The sequence below is a fragment of the Stenella coeruleoalba genome, assembly GCF_951394435.1.
Source record: "Stenella coeruleoalba genome assembly, chromosome: 1".
Lineage (NCBI taxonomy): Eukaryota > Metazoa > Chordata > Mammalia > Artiodactyla > Delphinidae > Stenella > Stenella coeruleoalba.
This window is the reverse complement of record NC_137169.1, coordinates 128,780,010-128,805,979: the sequence shown is the minus strand read 5'-3', so window position 1 is coordinate 128,805,979 and position 25,970 is coordinate 128,780,010. Positions and strand designations below refer to the sequence as shown.

At 40.3% G+C, this 25,970-nt stretch overlaps 1 protein-coding gene across 3 annotated transcripts in view; it reads left to right on the top strand.

Annotated features, from left to right (window-relative positions):
* CRB1 (crumbs cell polarity complex component 1) overlaps positions 1-25,970 on the top strand; it is a 265,602-nt gene that overhangs the window by 221,695 nt on the left and 17,937 nt on the right. For all 3 annotated transcript variants that reach the window (XM_079912087.1, XM_079912086.1, XM_079912088.1), the window contains 3 exons: positions 5,087-5,993; positions 8,799-8,927; positions 12,375-12,501. In XM_079912087.1, the coding sequence (XP_079768213.1) occupies positions 5,087-5,993; positions 8,799-8,927; positions 12,375-12,501 (1,163 nt within the window). The remainder of the gene's footprint in view (positions 1-5,086; positions 5,994-8,798; positions 8,928-12,374; positions 12,502-25,970) is intronic.

Below are 25,970 nucleotides of genomic sequence, written 5' to 3'. Positions count from 1 at the left end.
TGGTAGCCACACTATTATTTATAGTATGTCTTTTCTTCTAGTTCAAATAATGCACAGTTCAGTCTATAGCCAACTGTCTATGTTCGCACTCAATTCTAATCTCTTCCCCTTGTTCAAAGATTTTGCTTCTGAAATTTTTCTCTCACCCGCCAGCATCATCAGTTTTCCCCTCAGTATATAAACATACTGTCAAATTTACTCATTACAAACTATTTCCCTTGATATCCCTCCCATCCCCACCAGCTACCATCTCATGTTCCTGCTTCCTTTCTTAGTGGGAGAAACCCTCTAAGAGTTGTCCTCAATGTGCATCCGATGTCTTTCTGTCCAGTGTTCTTTGACCCCGGCAGTTAGCTCCCATGCACCATCACCATCTCTACCCTGAACTCTGTCAGCCCAGAGCTTCACAAGGGCCTCATCCCTCCATTCCCTTTTCTACCCAAGTGCCCTCTTCCCTGGCTTTACTTTTCTTCATGGCTCTAATCATCCTTGGATGTTTTGTTACACAGGTATTTGTTCACTTGTTCATCATCTTTTCCTTGATGGAATATAAGTTTCAAAAGGGAAGGAGATTTTCTGTCTGGTTTCCCACGTTACTCTTAGCACTTAGAATAGTACCAAACATGTAGGAGGTTGTCAGTAAATATTTGTTAAATAAATATATATTTTTCTTCAATTTAGCTCAGTATTTTCACTTAACTGCTCTAGACTTAAATTACATTATCTGCATACAATTAAAAAAATACATAAAATACCTTGGAAAACACTGCACTAAAATAATGGTCTGGAGCTAGGCGTTGACTGACCTGAGGCCCAAATCAACAACCAAGCCCCAAAGTGACTGAGAATGAGAATACAGTTACTTTTATGTTTCTGTATTTTAAAATCATATATCAAAATGGTATGTGAAATGTATTGCACAGTGTATATACTTGGGGGGCAGTTTCTAAAAGAATACACATACTCTTATGTTTCATATTTAAGAAATAATATGCTACACACATGAATAAAGCTTGATGAATTTGCATAAAGAATGAGATCAGGCCTCTAATATGACACAGAACTTTAATGGCACCTTTTCCGTTTTTCTGCCCTCTGAATTGCTTGTTTAAAATAGTTTACTACTTATTAATTTTACTGTTAATCTTTTGACAGAAATACTAAAGTTCTCAGTCCCAGTTATATTCTACAATGGGGTTTAAATCATTTTGAACATTTTCATGGGGAAAAAAAGAATAGGGTTTCTAAAAACAGTGGTGGTCCAAGAAGCATACCCTGGGTGCGTATTGCCCTCCGTCTCCACATAAAGGATTTGGATGCCCCACGTCAGAAAGGCGTGAATGATCTTCACTGCTACTGCATGGCCACTACAGAAAGTGGAAAAAGCTTGCCTCGACCTTTCAAAAAGTCTCAGTAACATTTTTTTAATTATGACTTATCTTAAGGGAGAAAATGTAAATTAGTAGGAGGGGTGAAATTTTCCTAACCGGTAGGTATAAACCCTAGCATTCACTTTTGCTATTTTGTATAATTTTCATTTGATGTGACCTCATGACACTATTGTATTTATTTCTAGGGAGATGTGTTGGGAAGATAGTTCTGCTAGAATAACATACTCTTGAGAGTATAGCTCGTGCATGACCCCGAGTTTGCCCTTAGTACTTAATCATTTCTATCTCTGTATCCTATCCGAAAACAGACAATTAAAAACTACAACCCACCTTAGACACAGGTGTGTTTATTATGATAAAGTTCCCTGAAGAAAAGGCAAAGTATAAATGTTAACGTGCACTGCGGTTTTTACTCAGATCACAAGAAGTGATTTCCATGTGCTCAGTCGGTCAATGAAACTAGTTTATACAGCATGACAGACAGTATTCTTCCTTCAGGAGTTGGAGGGCTAATGAGATTTGTCATGTTAACATTTATTCAGAAACATGTAATGAGACACTTCTTGCTCTTTTCCTGCCTAATCCCAACCCCAAATTTGCTGGGAAAAAACACCACAGTCAAAAGCAATAAAATCAAGTGAAATGTTAATCCAGTCAAATGATACACTTGAATGATACCCTTGAATTTACTCCTGCTGTGGTTTCTAATCATTATCTCACTTTTCAGAATTAAGGATTGAGTTATTTTTATAGATTATTCATTTAGTAATATTTACTGAGCACCTGTTTTCTGCCAGGCAATGTTCCCTGCATCGGGTTTAGTGAGAACCTAGACAGAGAAGTTCCGTGATCTCGTAAAAGCTCATGTTCTAGTGAGGAGAGACAGACAAGGAACAAGTAGGAAAGTTAACAGTATAATTTCAAATAGCTACAAGATGCTATGAAGAAAATAAAGCTGAGTAATTAAAAAGAGAGTGGGTGGCGGGGGGTGGGGGGAAACATTTTCACTTGGATAGTTGGGGAAAGCATCTCGGAGGAGGTGACATCTGAGCGCATATTTTGTTGAGAAAGAGTCCGGTATGGGAAGATCGGGGGCCAATATTGTGTCTAAGCAACCGCAAATGTAAAAGGCCTGGTTTGGGAACAAGCTTGGCGTCTTCAAAAAATAGCAAGAAGTTTTTGTGGCTGTAGTACGTGCATGAGGAAGGGTGGCAGGAAATGGGATTGGAGAGTTAGGGGTCGGGTCACATAAACTCTGTCCGCCATGTTTAGGATTTAGGAATCCTTTCTAGATGTGATGGTAACCATGGAGGTGTTGAGCTAAGGCATGGTTGGTACATTGCTCTGCAGCGCAATAGAAGCCAGGACACTGAGAAGTGGTTGGAATAGGCTGTATAATAAAGTGTTCGAGGTTGGGTGTGGTGACCCACACATGAGGTAAAGACAGTGTCTTAAGGTCAATTTCTACTGAAAGCCGGAAGATAATGAGAATAGAGAATTGACTGCTGGATCAGTAACACAGAGGTCACCATGACCTTGACAAGAGCGGTTTCAGTGATGTGATGGGGAACAAGGCTGAAGGTATTAAAAAGAAAATGGGGGATGAGAAAGTTGAGACAAGGTGAATCTAAAACTATGTGGAGAAGTTTTGCTGGAAAAGGAACTAGAGAAATAAGAAAGCAACAGGGTAGAGGGAGGTCAGGGTAGTGCTCTTGGGTCTTGCCTGTGTTTTTATTTTTTAAGATTGGAGCAATTACAGCATATTCTTATGCTGATGGGAAGCAACAGAAAGGGAGGGAAAATGATGATGCAGAACAGAAAGAGATTACGTCTAGAAGTAATATCTAAAAAAGGTGAGAATGAAAGGGACCCAAGACGTGACTGGGAGAGTTGCCCTTGGATGTGTGCTGGAGCACCTACAGTTTCCCACCTGAGTAGGGAAAACCCACAGTAGGAATACACGCACAGCACTGCTGACACCTGATATGCGGGGGTCCCCCCACCAAGCAATTCTGCTGCAGTAGCTGGGTGTCCTACGGGTCATCTCAATTTAATTCAACTCTGACACTATCCGCCCAGATATAGTGTCAGATCTCACAGGCTAAGGGCTCAGTCCCACTAGAAGACCCCCCACTGCACTTCAGATGCCAATCGCAAGCCCAGGTTGTCACCTGTGCTCCTGACCGATCAGCTATAAATCTGAGGCTCCCACGACCCCCGCCTCGGTTCAATGAATTTGCTAGAGCAGCTCACAGAACTCGGGGAAACCCTTAATTGTTTACCATTTTATTAAAGGATATGATAAAGGTCCCAGATGAACAGCCAGATGAAGAGATACATAGGGCGAGGTCTGGGAGGGTCCCCAGTGTAGGAGATTATTTCCCGAGGAGTTGGGGTGCATGACCGTTCCAGTGTGGGTATGTTTAACAAGTTGGAAGCTCTCTGAACCCCATGCTTTTGGGATTTTATGGAGGCTTCCTTATGTAAGCATGACCAATTATTAACTCCATTTTCTGCACTCTTCCTTCTCTAGAGGATGGGCTGGGGCTGACAATTTCAAGCTTCTAATCATGACTTAGTCTTCCTGATGACCAGCCTGCATCCAGGCTCCACCTAGGAGCCCACCCAGAGTCGCTGTCTCATTAGAACAAAGATGCTCCCAGTGCAGTGCTCTTATCACTTAGGAATTTACCAGGGTTTTAGAAGCCCTGTGTCAGGAACCAGGGGCAGAGAACAGGAGATCTTTTTTCTATTATTGTACAGATAAGAATAAGGACAATGCATCCATTATAACAAATGGAAAGCAGAGTGGATCCAGATTTGTTAGGTTTACAGGTTCGGTGGGAAACTGAAGCAGTTCTTCTTTCTCCTGTTTTCTCAGGAACGTAACAAAGGAGATCATAAACAGAAAGGGTTCGATATTTTAAGAGATAAAGCAAGCTGTGAACGAGTGATCTTGTGGAATTGGAAAAACAGTCTAATAGAAAAATGCAATAAGATTGCCCAAAAGTGCTGTGGTCCCATGTGGTCACATGTATGCGGGCGTATATTAGAGCAGAGGGTACGGTTGTATAATTTTGCCCAACCACAGGATGCTACTTGGAGTTAGGCACAGATTGGTGACTCAGCACATGACTGGAGTTTGCCAGGTAGTAAATCAGTCATTTAGAATGCTACTTTTAAGTGCCTCCCGGTCAGCTTACTCAGAAGCCAGACTCCACTGTTAATTAACTGTGTCACTTGAGGCCCAGCTTATAGCTAGACTTGTGAGTTCTTTGTGCTCGATTTCTTTATGTGCAAAACGGGTAACCAATGCTTTATTTGTGGGAGCAGCTGTAAAATAACATTAGAAGGTACTGCATTTCAGTGGAAAAGAAATAAATGATTTGGGTTTTGGCATCTGACCACCCAAGTTTGACATTCTGGCTTAATTATCTATTAGCCACTTGACCGTGAGAAAATTCCTTAACCTCTGTGAGTCTCACTTTCTTCTTCTGTAAAATAGAGATGATAATAACAATGAACCTACATTCGAGAACTTCATATTAAAAATAATATAAAAGCGACTAACAGAGTGCCTAGCCTGTATCATACAATCCATACATGACGGTAGTAACGTGATGATCATTAAAGGTACTTAGGCAAACATTACAGATTTACTAAAGTTGCTGATTGGCGTTGCCTTCTCTCTTTAGGTATCGCAAATGCTGTTTTTAATGGACAAAGCAGTGAGATATTATTCAGGAGCAATGGGAATATTACCAGAGAACTCACCAATATCACATTTGGTTTCAGAACAAGGGACGCAAATGCGATCATATTGCACGCAGAGAAGGAGCCTGAATTCCTTAATATTAGCATTCGGGATTCCCAGTTATTATTTCAGCTGCAAAGTGGCAACAGTTTTTACATGCTGAGTCTGACAAGTCTGCAGTCAGTGAATGATGGCGCGTGGCACCAAGTGACTCTCTCCATGACAGACCCACGGGCCCAGGCTTCCAGGTGGCAAATGGAAGTGGACCAGCAAACACCTCTTGTGACCAGCGCAGTGGCTACTGGGAGTCTCAGCTTCCTGAAGGATGATATAAACATTTATGTGGGTGAGCGAGCTAGTGACAACACGCAGGGCCTGCGAGGGTGTCTAAGTACAATAGAAATCAGTGGCATTTATCTCTCTTACTTTGAAAATGTTCATGGTTTCATTAATAAACCTCAGGAGGAGCAGTTTCTCAAAATCTCTATACATCCAGTGGTTACTGGCTGTTTGCAGTTAAACGCCTGCAATTCCAACCCCTGCTTGCATGGAGGACATTGTGAAGACACATACAGTTCTCATCACTGCACCTGTCCCGTGGGATGGTCAGGGGCACACTGTGAACTCGACATTGATGAATGCCTTTCAAACCCCTGTATCCATGGCAACTGCTCCGACAGAGTTGCAGGCTATCGCTGCAGGTGTGAGCCTGGCTACACCGGTGTGAACTGTGAATCAGATGTAGACAATTGCCAGAGTCACCTGTGTGCAAACGGGGCCACCTGCGTCAGTGACACCAGTGGCTATTCTTGCCGCTGTCCAGGAAATTTCACAGGAAAATTCTGCAGGTGAGCATAATATCCACATAAAGTGTGTTTCGAGCTGTGTTCTACATCTTCAAACTGGAAAGCTCTCTGCCCAGGTATGAACATACAGGCTGTGCTGAGCAGGGGGTGACAGTCAACGGCCATCACAGTTTGGTCTTGCGAAGACAGGATCTCACCTGCTGGCATGTTCTACAAAGAGGAAGGGCAGGGTTTGGACCAGACTTTGAGCAAAATGTTTTCTCAGTCATCTCTGTTAGAATGTCTCAGGAACTACAGCCCCAGAGTCTGACAGCCTTAAGGCCTCAGGAAACAAATACATTTACAACAAATGCAAGAGCTGAATTTTAGTATTGTTGGAGGAAGCATGACTCCTACCCCTAAGAGAATACTCTGGGGTATTTCAGGCAGGTAAACTCATATAATTCTGAAAAGACTATGTTAAAGTATAATTTCAAAAGGGTGAAATCATGACTCTCAGAATGAACGTTTTGATGACTTTGTCATTAATTAATGAGGGAACCAGTAAGACAAAAATCAAAATGTCAAAGGATAATCTAATCATATACATAAATATGTCCATATAATATATATACACACTTGTAAATAGGGATGAATTTACCAATAAATGCAAAATTTTTTAATAGCCTATAGGGCAACAAAATTAGTACTTGAACCACACTATTTCTACAGTGTGACAATGGACTGTATCACTTCAAATTCATTTGCACTTCAATGAACAAGATCCATTAGTATTACTATAATTTTCTACAACTTACAGAGTTGTGAACTAGCTTGGTAAAGAAAACCTGAGTCATACACATTAGAAAAATCAGATAATCTTAGAGGGTCTTTTATATAACACCCAGCATTCCACTGAAAGAATACCCAGTGATCTCTTTTGCCCATTTCAAAGCATTTCACAGTTTTTTCTAAAACTATAAAGCTTAGTTCTGGCAGTCACATCCGTTTCATGTAATATAAATAGAAACAGGAATGAATATTTTCCTGCCAAGTCACACTGCTTTAGTATTTCTATGTAAGTAGAATTCATTATTGTTTTTATAACTTATACTTGTTTTGAATTCACTAAACAATTGAGTTGTTATAGGCACGTGAGACGGTTATTTCTAGCAAGCAATAGATTCCAGAATGTGGACAGGAAGGCCTGGAGTTGGCTGGCAGCCTGCAGACATTACACTAATTCAGAAGTGGTACCTTAACTGGATGAATCTCCTAGTAGACAGAATAGGTAGCCACACGTGTAAGAAGATGTATTTGTCTCCATAACATTTATTGCTGTTCAGAGTCTGTGAAGGCATGACACAGGGTTAGGTGCTGAGTGTTGACATTCCAATAAAATGTCACTTCTCATGAGTTAACCAACTCATTGGCCAACAGGTAATCTGAATGCTTAAAAGCAAAAGACATTCAGGATCAAAATTAATAGTACTGCCATGGTGACTTTGGATAAGTAAAATAAACAAATATGCCCCAGTAACCAGTGCTCCAGTATCTTTTCTGCCTAATTCATCAAAGTCACGTTTTCAAAGATTAAAGTTTTGATTCAAAAGTACTTTGTAATGAGGTTCAAAATTGTGTATTAACATATGATGTATACAAAGCTTCATATTTGCATTGCTAATTGACCTCTTTCAACGCTGGTTGACGCTTTTGGCTCCTTTGAAAAGTCCTTAGGGTATTTTCTTTTTTTTTTTTTTTTTACATCTTTATTGGAGTATAATTGCTTTACAATGGTGTGTTAGTTTCTGCTTTATAACAGAGTGAATCAGTTATACATATACATATGTTCCCATATCTCTTCCCTCTTGCATCTCCCTCCCTCCCCCACTCCCTATCCCACCCCTCCAGGCGGTCACAAAGCACTGAGCTGATTTCCCTGTGCTATGTGGCTGCTTCCCACTAGCTATCTACCTTACGTTTGGTTTAAAGTCGAATTGATTAGCTCTTGTGGGAAGAGACACATATAGACCGGTTTCTCCATATAGACACATATAGACCGGTTTCTCCATATTAGCTGCAGCACGCACAGCAGGACAAATTAAATTCATCTGATATTTCCTGAATATTAACTATGTATCCAGTTCCATGCATAACATGCACAGTGGGTCGAAGGACCTGAACACCATAAAATCTTTTTAACCAGTCCCTTCACACCACTGGATTTTATCACACAGTAAAGTTCTGCTTAGCTTCTAACAATTTGTTCTGCCCCTTATAAGGATTCCTTAATGTATACAGCTCTGTTGATAAACGAAAGAGCCAAGCTCAGAATTCACACGTGGTCACCACTGAGTGCCGTGTACAAACCTCCTGGACAGCACATGGCTTGCATTCTGCTGAGCTGTGAGTTATTAGATGGGGGCAGCAAGTGTTGGCAGGGCAACTGGAGTTCAGCTGTGAAAGGCAATGGAGAAATCACATGAGGGCTTGGGTACCAGAGTCCTGTCCTTTCTTTCCTGGCCTTTATAGAGATGCAATTTTCCTCTGGCCCTAGCTATAGCAAGTTTCTTTCCAGCGCTAAATTTATTGCCACCCCCCACCCCCCAGCATAGATCTTATCTCACGAATGAACACTGGGTAGCAGTGGAAGATGGATAGCCATGCTCCGAAACAGCGCAGCCCTCCAGCAGGAGCTGTGGACTGAGAAGGTGATTCTGGAACAAAACAGCACAGTTAAGCATTCGTGGCTCAGCCAGACTGAGTACCTAGTTAGTTTGGCATTGACTATATACATGAACTTTTCTAAAACGTTTTCATAAATGAAATGAGCAAGGTGAACAGTGTGGCTGTTACTTTTCTCTCTAGATACACCAGATTACCCTCAGCGGTCTGTGGGAATGAGAAGACCAACCTCACGTGCTATAACGGCGGCAACTGCACAGAGTTCCAGGGTGAAGTAAAATGTGTGTGCTGGCCAGGTTTCACTGGGGAATGGTGAGTCACAGCAGAGCTTTATAGGAGAAAAGCCTGGGCTGAACAACAGCGAGATTATGCAAAGTTTATTTCTCCTCTAAATTTTCATCTCAGTTCCCATAGGAAATCTGTGCTGAAATATAGGTCCGGACAGAGACAAATAATAAAAAAGAAGAAAAATTACAGTTTAGGTCAAAATCAAGAACACTTTTTTAGCCGAGACTTAACTAAGGAAATATGTCTTCGAAAACAGTAAAATGTGATATTGTTTTTTTAGAGGTACTTCTGGATGCGTGTTTCTGTCCCACTAACTCTAGTACGTGATGTAGACACGGTTGTTGGTGAAGGTAGAATGTAATAAACCTTAAAGATTGCCCCTAGAATTACCTTCAACCCTAAAAGTATACACACTTTATCCAGATGAATCTACCTTTCCCAGAGAAACCCTTCAGCTCTGCTGTACCCAATGGTATGGGGTTGATCGCTGGCTGGTTTCGGTCTGTGACTTGCTGAACATGCAGACAAATTTGCATATGCATTTGACTGGCCGAGGTGAGGGCAAGTGCAAGAAGGTGCGTATTCCGTAGCTTTTATCGGATTCCCAAGGGGATCAATGTTCCCAGAATGGTAACAAACTGGGGCTCTACGAGGTAGAGATACTATAACAGCAGGTAACAGATACGTAGCCATTTTTTTCTAGTGCTATGCCAGGCACCGGACAAATTGTTATTATTGTTAGTGTTATTATTGTCTCTAATTGTTATTATTTCCATTTTGCATTTGTGTAAATGGAAGCCAAGAGTATAAGTGACAGGTCAGGTGCCAATCCAGACACGTGCTGCTGCAAGGTCGCACTGCCTTCAAAGCCTCTGCTCACCTGTAGATGTGCTAGCATAAATGTATGACTAAATCTTTACTTGCAACACTTAAAAGAAAAGGGAAAGAGTTCTCCTCCATCTCATATATCATGCAGGGTAAGATAATACTGATCTCTGATCAAACTCCCTCCGAACAAATTAGATCAATTCAAGTCCAACACGTTGGACAAAGAGATCTTGACTGAATTAATTTTCCCCAAAAGAGTAGTTAATAAAATAATGGGTATATTTTTGCTCCACAACAACAAGAGTTTGGATTAATTTGAATTTTCTTTTTTTCAACCAGTTCTTTGGGCACCACAGAGATACAGCTCTTTCGTCACGTTTACAAAACAGCAGGCAATCTTGGCCACACCTGCATTTTTCCCTTCCGACATTCAATGATAAGGCTAGCTAGCTCTTGCCTTCACGGCTTGTTTTCAGTGGCTGGCTCTAAGCAGCACAGGCAGTCCGAGTATCCACGTGCACGGAGTTGTGTAGCCTAGAGTCACGTTCCACTTTTCATTGCACCATATTATTAACCCAGAGACCATTCGGTTGGCCTCCAATCCCACATATATCAAAAACACTGCAAAGATTTTCTTATCCTAAAGTTTGAACAACACTTCAACTATATATTTAAGTGCTGGTTACTTCCAGCCTTCAATGTCACCATTTAATGCTTAATGGCACATTAATGTTTAATGGCCAATGCACAGAACTCATTCAAAGCCTTGGCTTATTTTTCTCCACTACTCACACCTTATTCCTATTTACAACAAACATTTCCCTTTCCTCCAACGTTTATTTGTTTTTTAAAAAAAGGAAGGTATCTGGCATTTAAATTCAAATTGTTGACTTGAAATGTGGTAAGAAAAGGAAGCTCAGCATTTCTGTTCCTCTCCCAGGAGTCTTTTCATCCGGATAAACTTCTCTACTGAAAATGGATTTCTAAAATAGTGAACACATGTTCCATGGATTCTGTGCTTTCACAGTCCTTCTCCATCATTAGTTAATTCACTGGATGCCAATGGATTTATTTGTTTTGATTTTCTACCTATTAATAACCGCTAATGAAAGCTCCAATAATGTTTATAATGATTGTGTGTGTATTGTGCACTGTTCAGCTCAAAAGAGAAGTAGATAAGAAACAGAGAAAGAATAGCTGGAGGAAAGCTAGAAAATACTGGGCAGTCTCCCAAGGCCTGGGGGGATGTGACTTCCATAAAGTCCAAAGATATTGAAAAGCTGTCCTCTAACAAATTGCCTTCTCTTCTGTCGGGTTAGACCTCCAGCTCTGTGCTGTCACCCTGGCAGGTTGTACATGATGGATGCTGTGAACACTCTGGCCCACCCAGGGCAGGGAGTACTTGGCAGGCTCCCTCGAGCTGCCGAGTTATGCTCCGGTCTAATCAGAGGAGTCTCCTTCCAGCCCAGAAGCCTAAGCCAAAAAAGGAAAACAAAATGTCTCAGCTATGCTTGGTATCTAAGGGGATAAGGAGCTGTTTTTCTGGGAAGAAATCTTTTTCCCTTTATGCCTTGGGTTGGCCCTGCCCAACCTACCACCTCATCCCTTCAGTTTGAGCCTAGGGATTAGTGGATGACCCAGGCACGCACGCTTACCTCTTAGGAGGTGGGGAATGAAAAATTGTTTACAGTGGACTTCAACCTTGTGAGCTGCTCTATAGAGATTCCCAAAGCTGAGGTTTTGTATGAATTTCCCAAAGTAAGAAAGACGCCTCAGTTACCCGTCTATCCCAAGGCCTAGCAGGGGGTTTGGCACATGGTTAAGTGCTAAATAAATATCTACTCAATGAGTGATTGGGGAGTGATTGAATAAAACACGTAGTAGTTCATGGAAAATTAGGGGGGAAATGACAGTGTCCCGGGGAAGAGGAAAGTTTCTGTTTACCTTAGAATTGATATCACTTGTTTTTGGAAAATTTGGCTTTTGAAAATCATTCTCCCTGAGCATGCACATATTACACTTAGCTATGAAACTGATTTATTAGCAAGTGCAAGCTTCTATTATCTATTTTGGCTTTTTGTTAAAAATGGGTTTCCCAAGGATAATAATCCCAAATCTCTCAGAATAAACCAAATACATTTTTCTGTTTCTGAGGGGCTTTACCCCTTCGCCTGGAGGCACTGATGCATCAGAACCCTCACAGCTGCAGTGGAGGTCTGCTCTGTAGATGCTAGGTCGAAAAACTACAGCTCACTCTCCTGGTCCTCGTGTACCCCAAAAAACTGAACTTTTATAAGGTGGCAACGGCACTAACACTCTTGAGGGAGAAGTTGACTTATGCATGGCCCCATTTTGTCTTGGTTTCTAGATATTTGCACCTGTTTTCTCTTTCTAATTAACTGTGTATGCGTCTGTGTGTGTGTGTGTGTGTGTGTACAAATTATTTTCATTAAAAGAAAAATTTGTGAAAGGAATTTTGAAGATTATCTCCCACATTATCGAGCATATACAACAAAGGGCATGGGGATTGGTCAGTTACACCGCGCTGGTCTAGGTGAATCAGGCCAGAGTTCTCCCTCCCCATTCATTTCACAGCCAATTTATTGAACTGGGGCCCGGGTTTCTGCTGTTTCCGTTTTCAAGGTGTGAAAAGGACATTGATGAGTGTGCCTCCGATCCCTGCCTCAATGGAGGCCAATGCCACGACTTGCTGAACAAGTTCCAGTGCGTCTGTGATTTGGCCTTCGCCGGCGCGCGCTGTGAGCTGGACGTAAGCGGCCTCTCCTTCTATGTCTCCCTCCTGCTCTGGCAGAACCTCTTCCAGCTTCTTTCTTACCTCATTCTGCGCATGAATGATGAGCCCGTGGTCGAGTGGGGTGAACAGGATGATTATTGACGTACCTGTGAACATTCCCAAACTTTAAAGCCATGAATTTCAAGAGATGCCTTGAAATAAAAACCATCTTGAAAATCAAAATAAATTCAAGGACTATTTTAAGCATATTGCAGGCACTTTATGAGTATGTCAAATATTTACCTATTCCGGCTCTAAATGCAAAAAAGAATTGTTGTTCTTAATATGAGCAGAAACATCTCACTGTTGCGAGTATTTAGTACAAATGTGCCATCATTCTTAGCGCTTCTGTATTTGAATGACCACTGCAGTAAGAAACAACTTTCTCCCACACCCCATTCTTGTGTGTGCTTTTACAATATAAGTTGCCCTCATTCGCCCTCATCCTCAGTCATTTATGTTCTTTCATTCCTATCTATTATTCATGACATGACAATTTGAAAATTACTGATTAAACTTTTTGTATCCATCTATGCTCTTATACAAGCAGTTCAGATGAAGTGTTGCCAGTTCTCTGGTAAGTTAAAAATATATATAAAGAGAAAGTGGGAAATTCCATGAAATCCCTCAAAATCTAGAAAGAAAATTTTCTAATACAATTGGTATCAATTCTCAAGTTATATACCTCACCAGTATAATTTACAATTCCATAAAAACCTTCCTTCCTCAGAAAAAATGACAGATAAAACCTTTCTCCATTTTTTTCCTGCAATATTTTCTATACAAGTAATAACTTTTTGTTAATTGCTTACAGATTTATGAGCTTATCGACATTTCTATCAAATGGACTAATCTCAATTGCTTTTCAATGCATATTCAATAAAGAAATAAGCATTATTGTATATGCATACACTAAAAATGTAAATTATAAAGCTTGAATTTCTTGGAGGCATATTTTTCTAAAATTTGCAAGTAAATTTATCCTCTTCAACTATCTGAGAACAAAAGCATAGTACCTATTATAATCAAAGTATATTTGGCATTATGACTTTTTTAAGAAATAAATACCTGAAATGACAGATCTACAAAGTAAATTAATAAGGTATGCAAAGATTAATATATTCTTGCTTAGAGTATATAAAATAGTAATTAGAAAATAACTTTATTTGCTAATATTTTTATTGCTTCCACACTGCATGTTATCATTTATGCTAAATATCCTTGTGTGGATATACCTTCCAAAGGAGCCATTATTTGTGTTCATTTAAAGGGAAACTAATTTGATCCTATGAATTAATTTAGAAAGCAACTATAATAACAATGGCCCACCAAATATCATTTTGTAAATGTGTTTGTGTCTTTAGGAGCTGCCCTGGTTTGAAAATATGAGGGTAATTTATCCATTGGGTGATATCCAATACTCATTTAGTCCCAATTGTTTTAAGAAACTTGTTTTTCTTTGGAAATAACCAAGGTAAACTTAACTATACCATGAAATCAAAATTACAAAGTAGTATACTATAAAAGAAAAGGAAATATCTTCAGTTTTATTTTTCAACAATAATAGAAGATTTTATGCAGCAAATTTATCCTGTGGAGTGCTAGCAGGCACTTAACTGGGAGAGTCTCATGTTGAAGTCTTTCCTTTCTACTCCCTGCTCCCCTCGCCTCCACACAGTATGTGCCATCCTGCCATCTCAGCTGATCTGTTCCAAAGCTAGATTTCATGGCAAGAGACGTGGGGAAAACCTTCCCATCAATATTTGCATTCCCATATTATCTGAAGTAAGCATAAAATTGATACAGCCAAAGACCACATGTACAGTTTTCACATTTGCTCCCATTGGGCATATCCATAATTATATACTTACAGGTCATTCCAAGTGTAACATGTTTCCTTCCAAATATATTTAAGAATCACTCACCATCTCTTTCTCTGTACAATTCTGATGGCTCTGTTGTCACTGTAATTGTCAGTAGTTGCTTTTCTGTTTTCCGATGTCTTGTCATAGCTGACTTAAAAACACTCCCTTTTCTCTGTCTTCTTATTTTCAATTGCATTGTGTGTGACTATGGCTTTTGCACATTTGCACAGAAAAATAAAACCATTGTTTCTGTATCTCTACTCCTCATCCTCTGATAACTGTCTTCATTTGGCTTGACTGTGTCTTGCACGCTAAGATGTCCACAAGCCAGGCGCGCGCACACACACACACACACACACACACACCCCACATAATGAACACAGAAGTACCTGTGCTGATCACCCTGAATTGTGGTCTCTTTCCCCAGATGTGTTACTGCAGGTAAACACCTGCGGCAGTCAAGGTCAAAGTTCCATGTATTCATACTTTCCCTCTGTGGCAGGTATTCCTCTAGTTGTAATTCTAGTATTGATGACATCCTCAATTATTCTTACTATTGTTTGCATCGTCCCCACCAGAGCTAGCCATAGTTAACTTGGCTCTGAGGAGGGGCCATCTCACCTGAGTGACAGAAATTCACACAAACTCCTCTGGACCCCATTTCTGAAGCATAGCCTATAGTAGTTGAATTTTAAATTTTTTTATTTTGTTCTTTTTTAAGGTTCAACATTTGAACTAAACAAGGCTATATCTCTGTCTTTGGCCATGCCTCTTCCTTCTGTGTGTGTGTACATGAGGAGTGGTTTTTATCACCCTCCTTTTTGGAGAACAGGGAAGCTGAGAAAACAGGGAAGTTGGGAGAAATTAGTGTTTTGACAGCACAGAAAGACAAATTCACTTAACACTATCAAGAACCTTCTCTGTGCCAGGGACTGTGATAAACCTTTTATAAATACATATTTTTTTCAATATAAGGGCAACCAATATCTCTCACTTTCCAAATTCTTCACTAAATTGTATTTAAAGATCCTTTTGCCACGTCTGAGTTTTAAAACAGAAGTTATTCAGCTTTAATTTTGCAAAATTTAAATGGAGCCTCTTCTAGAAATGGTTATACATAAAATTTGAGTTTAGTGATTTAGGAAGAAAACCAGTGAAAGAAATAGGAAAATTATTCTCAACTACCAAAATTATTACTAATGTGGACTAATTTCATTTCTCTACTTTACTCTTTTGATTTATTCAACAAATATCTGATGAATACCTACTATGTGCTGTGCCCTGGACTAGGTACTGAGAATACAACTGTAGATTAGACACAGCACTTGCCCGCAAGTTGAGGGTCTTGTAGAGCAGGGGTCCCCAACCCTGGTACCAGTCCACAGCCCGTTAGGAAGCCGGCTGCCCAGCAGGAGGTGAGCGGTGGACAGGTGAGCTGAAGCTTCACCTGCCGCTCCGCATCGCTCACATTACTGCCTGAGCCATCCCCCCGTCGCTGGCATTACTGCCTGAGCCATCCCCCTGCACGCCCCCGCCTCCGGGGTCTGTGGAAAAATTGTCTTCCACAAAATGGGTCCCTGGTGCCAAAAAGGTTGGGGACCGCTGTTATAGAGGATGTAGGTCAACAGAGGAGGAGAGTTCCTGGGTCCGTGTTAGGATGGAACTTAGTGCCGGCTCTAGAGGAGCACAGAGGAGGGGCATTTTTGCCCAGTCTTAAAGGCAGAAGGTCAAAGAAAGTCCCAAAGCCTAAGGGGAGATTCAAAGGCGAACAGACATGAGGTTGTGTCAGGAGGGCTGGAATAGCAGGGGGCATGTCAGCAGAAGGGGCTGCAGCGGTGTGCAGTGTGGCCATGTGAAGTTGGCGGGGGTGGGGGCCGGGGAGGGCGGAGTAAGCCTGAGGCTGCAGAGTCAGCGGAAGTGAGTCCTTGGAAGCCGTGTCAGGGACCTAGGCTTTTCTTCCTAAGAGCAATGGAGAGTCTTTGATAGGGTTCAAACAGAGAGGTGACATGATTACGCTTGCACTTTAGAAGATTACTTGGGCTTCTAAGGAGAAAATGGATTCAAAGCAGGGCAAGACTGGACCCATAAAGACACATTTAGGAGGCTGTTGCAGCGATACAGACAAAAGGGCAGGGCACTTTGAGCTACCTTCTATAGTGAAACGGGATGTAGAGAAAGGGCTTCATTTAACAAAGTTTCAAGCAGTAAGATCTTATGATTGTTTGGGAGAAGCTGTAGATCTGAGTACGTGAAAAGTTAAATTTGGTGAATCTTATTTTTTAAATTTTTGTTAGTTGAATAAATGAATACATGTAAGTTCAATGGATTATCCAAGTACAATTATTAGTTAGTGTGAATATTCCAGTCTGAAGTTCAAGAAACATGGCAAGCTGGGAGTATACATTTCGGAGCCTTATTATAGATCTATTGAACTTTTGTATTTTATTCTCCATATCTGTATTATTTTTTGTATTTTTGAATTTTGTTCACTTGTATTTTTCTTAGTATTTTTCCAGCTTTGTTGAGATATAATTAACATATAACATCCTGTGAGTTTAGGGTGTCCAGTGTATTGGTTTGAAACACTTGTATTTTGCAAAATGATGACCACCTTAGCATTAGCTAACACCTCCATCACATCACATGATTACTATTTCTTTTTTGTGGTGAGAACATTTAAGATCCTTTCTCTTAGCAACTTTCAAGAATACAGTATTATTAACTATATATGGTCACCGTGGTGTACATTCGATCCCTGGAACTTATTCATCTTACAACTGAAAGTTTGTACCCTTTGACCAGCATCTCTCCATTTTCCCCATTCCTCAGCCCCTGGCAGCCACCATTCTGCTCTCTGCTTCTTTGAGTTCAACATTTTTAGAGTCCATATATGAGTGAGATCATACAGTGTTTGTCTTTCTCTGTCTGACTTGCCTCACTTGGCATAATGCCCTCCGGGAGAGGCCACCGCAGTGAGAAGCCCGCGCACAGCAACGAAGACCCAACGCAGCCATAAATAAATAAATTAATTAATTTTTAAAAAAAGAATATATTTTTTGATACAATAATCTACTATGCTGCTTCCTTTGAAACTGAAAGACTAACACCATCAGTTCTTCCTCATTCACCCTCTGAAAGGCATCTTTATCATCCATAGCAAGAACGGACTGGGCCTGGATGCTTGTCCTGTTCTTCACATGCTTTTGAGAGCAAACTTTGCGGTTGGCATTGCTCTGCAGTCAATCAGTTTCAGGCAAGATCTGTAATCGAATCAAGGCAATAACCGGGGGAAAAATAGAGCATCTGGGAAAGTTTATTTGGGTGGTGTTTTTCTTTTTTAACTCTTATGGTAAAATCATGATGTTAGAAAAATATTCCATTGTAAGTGTAGGGTGTCCTCTAAAGGAATATTAAGATAATTCTCTTTCAGTCATTACACGGAAGTACATGACACTGAAATATTAGACAGAACCACGTGAAATTGCATATTTTGCAAACATGGCAACTTCATATTGTTTTACCTATTACATGAGAAGGGCCTGATAAGTGCCAGGATGCTTCTCCTAAATTTGGAATTATTAATGCAGAACAGAGAATCAAAGAGTTAAAAAGTTCTCATAAACCATCTAGTCCAACTTCTTTCTATAAAAGATGAAGAATCTAAGGCTCTGAGAGGGTATGCCTTACTTGATGTCTATTCATGTCCTTCCCTCCTTTTTTAATTAGCTTTTTTTTTTTTACTACTGAGTTGTAGGAGTGCCTTACATATTCTGAATATTAATCCCTTATTAGAAAGAGAGTTGGCAAGTATTTTCTTGGAAATTTCATAGGTTGTCTTTTCACTCTGTTGTTTGTCTCCTTTGCTGTGCAGAAATTTTTAAGTTTGATGTCGCTCTACTTGTCTATTTTTGCTTTTGTTGCCTGTGCTTTGGGCATTGTGTTCATGAAATCATCGCCAAATCCTATGTCAGAGGTGTTCTCCCCTATGTTTTATTCTAAGAGTTTTACAGTTTCAGGTCTTATGTTTAGGTCTTTAATCCACTTTGAGTTCGATTTTTGTGTTTGGTGTAAGATAGAGTCTAATATCAGTTTTCTGCACATGGATTTCTGGTTTTCCCAGCACCATTTGTTGAGAAGAGACCATCCTTTCCCTGTAATGTATTCTTGGCACCTTTGTCAAAGATCAGCTGACTATAGATCCAAGGGTGTATTTCTGGGCCCTCCATTCTGTTCCATTGGTCTATATGCCTGTCTTTATTCTAGTACCATACTATTTTGATTACTTTGTAGTATATTTTGAAATCAAACTTGTGAGGCCTCCAGGTTTCTTTTTTCTCAAAATTGTTTTGGCTACTCAGGGCCCTTTGAGATTCTGTATAAATGTTAGCTTTTTTTTTTTTCTGAAAAAAATGTCATTGGGAATTTAATAGGAATAATATTGAATATGTAGATAGCTTTAAGTGATATGGACATTTAAACAATATTCTTCCAATCCATGAACACAGGATGTCTTCTCATTAACTTGTGTCCTCTTTCATTTATTTCATTAATATTTTATAATTTTCAGTGTACAAGTCTTTCAGCTCCTCAATTAATTTTATTCCTAAGTGAATTATACTTTTGGTGCTATTATACATAGGGTTGTTTTAATAATTTCCTTTTCTAATTAGTTGTTCATTGTTAGTGTATGGAAATTCAACTGATTTTTGTGTGTTGATTTTGTATCCTCCAACTTTGCTCATTTTGTTTATTAGTTTTACAAGTTATTTGTGGAGTTTTTACAGTTTTCTACATATAAGATGTCATCTACAAACAGACAAATTTTAGTTATTTCCAATTTGGAAGACTTTTATATCTTTTTCTTGTCTAATTGCTCTAGCTCAGACTTCCATTACTATGCTGAATAGAAGTGACGAGAGTGGGAATTCTTGCCTTTTTCCAGATTTTAGAGGGAAAGCTTTCAGTTTTTCACCATTGAGTATGTGGTCTTTTCATTTATGGACTTTATTGTGTTGAGGTAATTTTCTTCTATTCCTAGTTTTTTGAGTGTTTTTATCATAAAATGGTATTGAGATTTGTCAAATGCTTTTTCTGCATGAGTTGAGATGATCATGTGATTTTTCTCCCTTTATTCTGTTAATGTGGTGTATGACACTGATTAATTTCATATGTCAAACCATCCTTGCATCCCTGGGATAAATCTAACTTGATCATGGTGTACAATCCTTTTCATATGTTGTTGGATTTGGTTTATTAGTATTTTGTTGTGGTTTTTGCACTGACGTTTAGCAAGGATATTGGCCTGTAGTTTTCTTTTCTTGTGGTGTCTTTGTCTGGCTTTGGTATGGGGTCATGTTGATCTTATAAAATGATTTTGGATATGTTCCCTCCTCTCCACTTTTTTGGAAAAGTTTGAGAAGAAATGGAGTCAATTCTTTTCTTTATTTTTATATTTTAAATTTTTAAATAATAATAATTATTTTTTTTGGCCACAGTGCACAGCATGTGGGATATTTGTTCCCTGACCAGGGATCGAACCCGCACCCCCTGCACTTCATGCATGGAGTCTTAACCATTGGACTGCCAGGGGGGTCTGGAGTTAATTCTTTTTTAAATGTTTGGTAGAATTTACTAGTGAAACCATCTGGTCCTGTGGTCTTCTTTGGTGGGAGGTTAAAAATTGTCACATTTTCGGGCTTCGCTGGTGGCGCAGTGGTTGAGAGTCCACCTGCCGATGCAGGGGACCCGGGTTCGTGCCCCAGTCTGGGAAGATCCCACATGCTGCAGAGCGGCTAGGCCCGTGAGCCATGGCCACTGAGCCTGTGCGTCCGGAGCCTGTGCTCCACAATGGGAGAGGCCACAACAGTGAGAGGCCCGCATACCGCAAAAAAAAAAAAAAAAAATTGTCACATTTTCTACTACTTACATTAATAACTCTAGTTTCTCCCCCTCATAATCACGCTAAGAGGCATTATTATCTTTATTTAAAGATAAATAGAGACTTAAAGAGGTTACCTGAATTGCTCAAGGCCAAATATATAGGAAACATCAGAGCTTGGGTTCATCAGAGTCTTCCATTTCTCATGCTAAAGAAAGGTTTGAGATTACCAATTAGGAAGGGGATGTAGTGATAATTAGCAGGAGTTCCTTTGTTATTGTGGTCCAAATTGGCAAAAATAAAAAATGTTAGCCATCATCAAGAATGGTTTTGAAAACCAAACAGGAACTTCTTTCCAATTCAACCCTGAAACTTTGGTGCCTATGACTGTTTGCGACACCTCTAGAAAGAAAAGGGCGGTGACTGTGTAATAGAAGACAGGGGATTTGAGGAGTGGGCAGATGGGTCTAACAACAAAATTCCTCTTTATTCTGGCTAAATGAAGAGTCTGAACATTCATGTAAATGAATAGATGGCCTGATTGAGGGAACCTGTTCAGAAAGTCCCAGATTTTCAGGGTGGGAACCATTCATTGAAACACAGTAAATCTAGCAAGTGATAGGAAATTCTTCTTTATGCTAATAAACTTAAACAAAATTCATTAACTTAAGAGAGCAAAACAGAAAAGAAAAATAAACTCGGCAGGGACTTGGGGTTGTTTGTGGATGACAGAGTCATGCACGGTTTCTGAGAGGATTAGGGTTGTGTTTGATCCAGAAGGCTGATGTCAAGGGTGACGCCAACCGGCCCACATCCTCGGGCTCCTGATGGGAACAGAGCACTGGCCAAGGGCACAGCATCTTTCTCTGAACAGCAGTCTCTCTGGGCTCTCCATTTGACTTTCAGGAAAGAGGCACCCAGAATGACATTCTCTTCAAATCACAGTTTTAAAAAGCCCCGTCACTTTTCACTGAGTTTCCGCTAATTAGCATTCAGGAAGGAGTAAATATAGCACTAACACAGGAAAAGGTTCTTAAATGTTATTTTGATGTATCTCAATCACTGAAATCAGGTCTGATTCAGTTCACTAATCTGTTTTCCTTTCATCTTTTCACACATTATTAAGATTTCTGCTTCACCAACTATAATTAATGCTCTTCATTTCTTAATGTGAGGTCATCGCCACCGGCTTCACAGAAATCATGTAACATAGAGTTTCACCTTCAGAACACATTTCTTCATGTCAGAACACATTTCTTCATGTGTCCAAAGTAGAACGGAAACCAGCGATAGGGAGCAGGGCTCCTGGATTGCAGGCGTAAGTGAATTAATTGGTTGGTGTTAAACCACAGACAGCAGAGGGAAATAAGCAGGTTGAAGTCTGCCGCTGAGTTGACTAGCTAACCAAATCATACAGCTTTTTGGCTACCTGTCAAATCAGTTCTCATCATTAAAAAAAAAAACAAAAAAAAACTCCCTGAAGTGATCCTTGCCTTTTGCTACAATATTGGACTTTGTGGAAACTGATTTCTAAAATCAGCTATTTACCCATTCATCCACCATTATCAAGGGTCTGCTATAAACAAGGCTCTGAGCCAAGCTTGGTGAGAAACTAAAATAGACGCAAAAGACACGCTCCTGCTCTGAAGAGCTTGGACTAAGGGAACTGGGTGACTTCCACGTATAGCTCCACCCACACAGTTCTCCAATTCTGTAAACCATGGAGATATTTGAAGTGAACGTAATGTCGTGTGTTGGTTATGACACGGATGAGTGTACTACTTATTGTTCAACTGGGATACTTTGAGAAGGAAAGGAAGCACTATTCATAATTACATTGGCACAACAGCCTGAACTGACATTGTTCTAGGAAAACCGAGACACATCCTAGTTATTCCCCCCGGAGAAGCATCATCTCTACCTGACACACTTCCGTTCTCTTCAGAATGTCACTGAAGTCGATCACAGATCATTTTAGAAATCAGATGACCACGTTACAAACCAATTAACTTCCCAGAATACTCAAAGTGAATAATGAAGTTGATTGCATCTTGTTATCGTTTTCTTGAGTTATTCCGCTTGCTTTTTACTCAAGAAAAACTTTTGGCATTGGTTCCATCTATTAAAAACAGAGTTGTGATCAACAAAACTGAAGACTACTATTATGCAAGTGAATATCATGATGTCGTCTAGTTCAACATAACATGAATTTAGTTTCTCCTAATTTTTCTTTTCAAAAATGGAGTGTGTAAATTCTCATACAGTATGGATTTTCTTCTCGACTGACTTATACTGGCTTTAGGAAAGGAGGCTGCAGCTCACTGAATCCATTGCTAATCTTTTTTGGGAGAGCCAAAAACTAGGCACACTCTAGGAGATTTCATATGTGAACAAATTTAAATATCAAGATACCTGACTTGAAATTCGTACTTGTTTTAACTTTATTTTTCCTTGACACTTTTGTGACTCATAATGTATATTTATGGGTTATATGTATATTATTTTCCCAACCTTGATAAAAATAGAAAAATTCTTTCCTTCTAAAAAGGCATAAGGATCATGGCTATTATCTTCTTCTCACATTGTAATGACTGGACCACAGATTATTTCACGTGGGATGGTAATCTATTGGAGACTAACTGTATAGAGGAAGAAAGCACTGTAGTAAATATAACTCCTCCAAAAACAAACAGGCTATTTGCAAAGAAATATATTTGATCATTTGGAAAGCATATTCATGATTGTTTCATTGTCTACCTGACTTTAATTTAGTTGCACATCAATCTCTGAATAATATTACTCCCACCCACTTCCCCTAACATTTTTTGATAATCCTATGCTGATAGCAAGACTATGTTATAAAGGAAATTTGAGGTACCCGTATATTTGTTATTCAAAGTGGCAAAGCACATATTAATTTCTGATGAATGAATGAAATCACTCTGGTTGATACCTAAAACTCAGGAAAACATCTGTTTTAAAGCGAGTATGTTCCCTCAAATTTTTCAATAGCCAACTTGATGTCGTGTATAGTAGATAATAAATATTAACTAACCAATATAATGAATGAAGTGTTTTTGAGGTGAGTTCAAAGTGGCAGTTTCTAACTTTGAGAACCGTTTGTGTGTATGTGTGTGTATTCAGCCTGTCCCATAGTTATTAAAATTAAGATGAAACTGATAGTGCATATATTAAGTACAGAAAGTTGGCCCATTTTCCCGGCCAAATTCTCAGAACGAAAAAGGCAAGGCTTGGTCTTTAGTAACCCCTTTGGTGATGGTAGTGTCTTGAGGATAAGTGATCTACATTCTCCGTTAGGGGAACGTTACTTCCATCCAAGAAACAAATGCACAGAAACCCTATTATTCATGTTGAAGTGAAATTTGATATAAATTGGCTCTTTCCTGAACCATTTCCCAGAGGAAGCTTAGATTCATAAAGATGTGGGCTCTCACCTCTAACATAGTCACGTGGACACCCAAGGGCGCTCTCAGAGCAGCCCTCCGGGATATATTTAATTTGACTTCCTCTTTGCTTTTAGGAAAGCATTCCATTATAGCAGAATGGATAGGGCCCCTAAAAATCTTAGTAATTCAGGAGAGGAGTGTAAGTTTTCTTCTCTTCAAAGATGAATATGTTGAATTGTTAAAATCCATGTCCTTTTAATTCACCTCCTCTAAAACCAGTAGGAACTGACCGCTGTTGCAACTTGGAAAAAAGGCATTTTAAAGAATCTGTTGCTCTTTGCTCTGTGAGCTTTGAATTCTCATTTCATCCTTCTTTGCCTGGTCAAGTATGTATGTGCTCAGAACTTGCCAGTGAAGGCTTCCTTTCTCTTCTCCCTCCCCGTCAGGGCTGGGAGTGCCTTCACGCTCCCACACCATCCCAAACACACCTCCATCGTAACATTTAATGGTAACAAGGCTAATAAAGTTTAATAACTGTAGAGCTTACTCTGAGCCAGCCACTGTGCTAAGGGCATCTCACACATTATCTTAATTATTTGTCACAAAAATGCCGAGACTTAGGTGGTATTATCTTCCCATTTTACTGATGAGAACACAGAGTCAGAGGTTAAGCACACCTTTCCCAAGCAGATCCAGTTCAGAAGGTGTCGCACCGAGCATCCAGGCTCTGGGTCGTGTGCCCCACTTACCCAGGAGCAATGGTGCAGATGCTCCTCGAGGCTGTGAGCGTCAGGAAGGCTGTTTAACTTTGAAACCTCAGTGCCTGGCAATCCTGCCTGGCAGAGCAGGTGCTTCAGTACTTACTGAAGGGATAAATAGATGGACGAATGAATGATTTGTGGTATGGGGTTTACACAGAGGTGGGGAGGGCAGGGAGAGTTACGCATGGAAGATAATTGACCCAGGTCTTAGAATGAGCAGGAATTTTCTTAACAAAACAAAAACTCATGTTTTCCTGACATGATTTTTGGTTTTGTTTGATTGTTTGTTACCCAAGGGCTAATTAAATTGGTTTTCACAGAAGAAATTAAGTCACAAATAAAGTTGTGTGCCTGCTAGCAAAGAGAGCTCAGGATCCCAAGTTCTCGTTCGTGTGTAAGGGCCATGCTGCGTTTATGATTACCCACTGCCTAGATGATCATGAATTCTTCTTTGTATAACTGCATCTGCCTCTCAAGGGTTTGAGAAAGGAAAGCTGGAGAAGAGCCATCAGAGCCATAAACTTCCTTCGGGATCAACGGAAAGAGGCTTTAAAGACCTAAGACAGGGAGGGAGATTTATGGCACTGATCCCAAAAGACGATAAACATCGGACTGACTGTTGAAGAGCCCTACGCAACGAGAGAGGGAAAGATGCCGAAGAAATTCAGGTGGTGCCAGGAGAAAAGGAGGACCTGGGAAGGAGCTAGAGTTCTTCCCAAGTAGAAAGGGCCCTACGGCTGCCACACACGCCCGGGGACGTGGATGAAATGCCCATATTTGCCCCGAGAACACCATTAGCAAGACCAAAGCTTATCATTTTTCACAATTTGTCTGGTCAGACAAGCCTCACAAAGAAATGCCCAAATGTTCTACCCTTTTCGAATTCAGCTGCACCTGAGGGTTTGAGCCGTCCACTCCCTCCTCCTCATTGCCAACTTATCCTCCCTCTGAGCCACCTTCTTCTGCAGTAACTGCTCCCGTGGGATGAGCTGACATTCTGGGCCTCTCAGCAGGAAATCCAAAGTTTTGTCCTTGCACACGTCCCGCGACGACGCAGGGAACTGCCGAGTCAGTGCCGTCGCCTGCCCCCGAGAGTCAAAGAAGTAACCACCGCATCCACGCATGCATTTCTACAACCTGTCTGACAGTGGGCTGGACACAGGGCGCGAGGAAGGAGGGCAGGGAATCAGGGAAATAGAATCTATAATCCCTGCTCTAAGAATTTCAAGAAAACAACAATCTAGTTTCAGAGGAAAAAGAGAAACTACAAGACATATTGAAAACAGCCCCTGATTTATGTTACTGAGTAAAAGCACAGTATGAATTCACAGAAGTCTGGTCACTATGAGCTATTCCAAGAGGGGGAGTTTTCATGGAGGTTATGGGAATTAAAAGAGGCCATAAAATACGAGAAAGATTATTTGGAGGACACAAAACGGGAGAGCATTCAAGAGAGAAGGAAGGTCACAAGAAAAGATGCGATTGTGGGAACAAAGTTTGGATGATGTGAAGTACACAGAGTGACCAGGCCTGA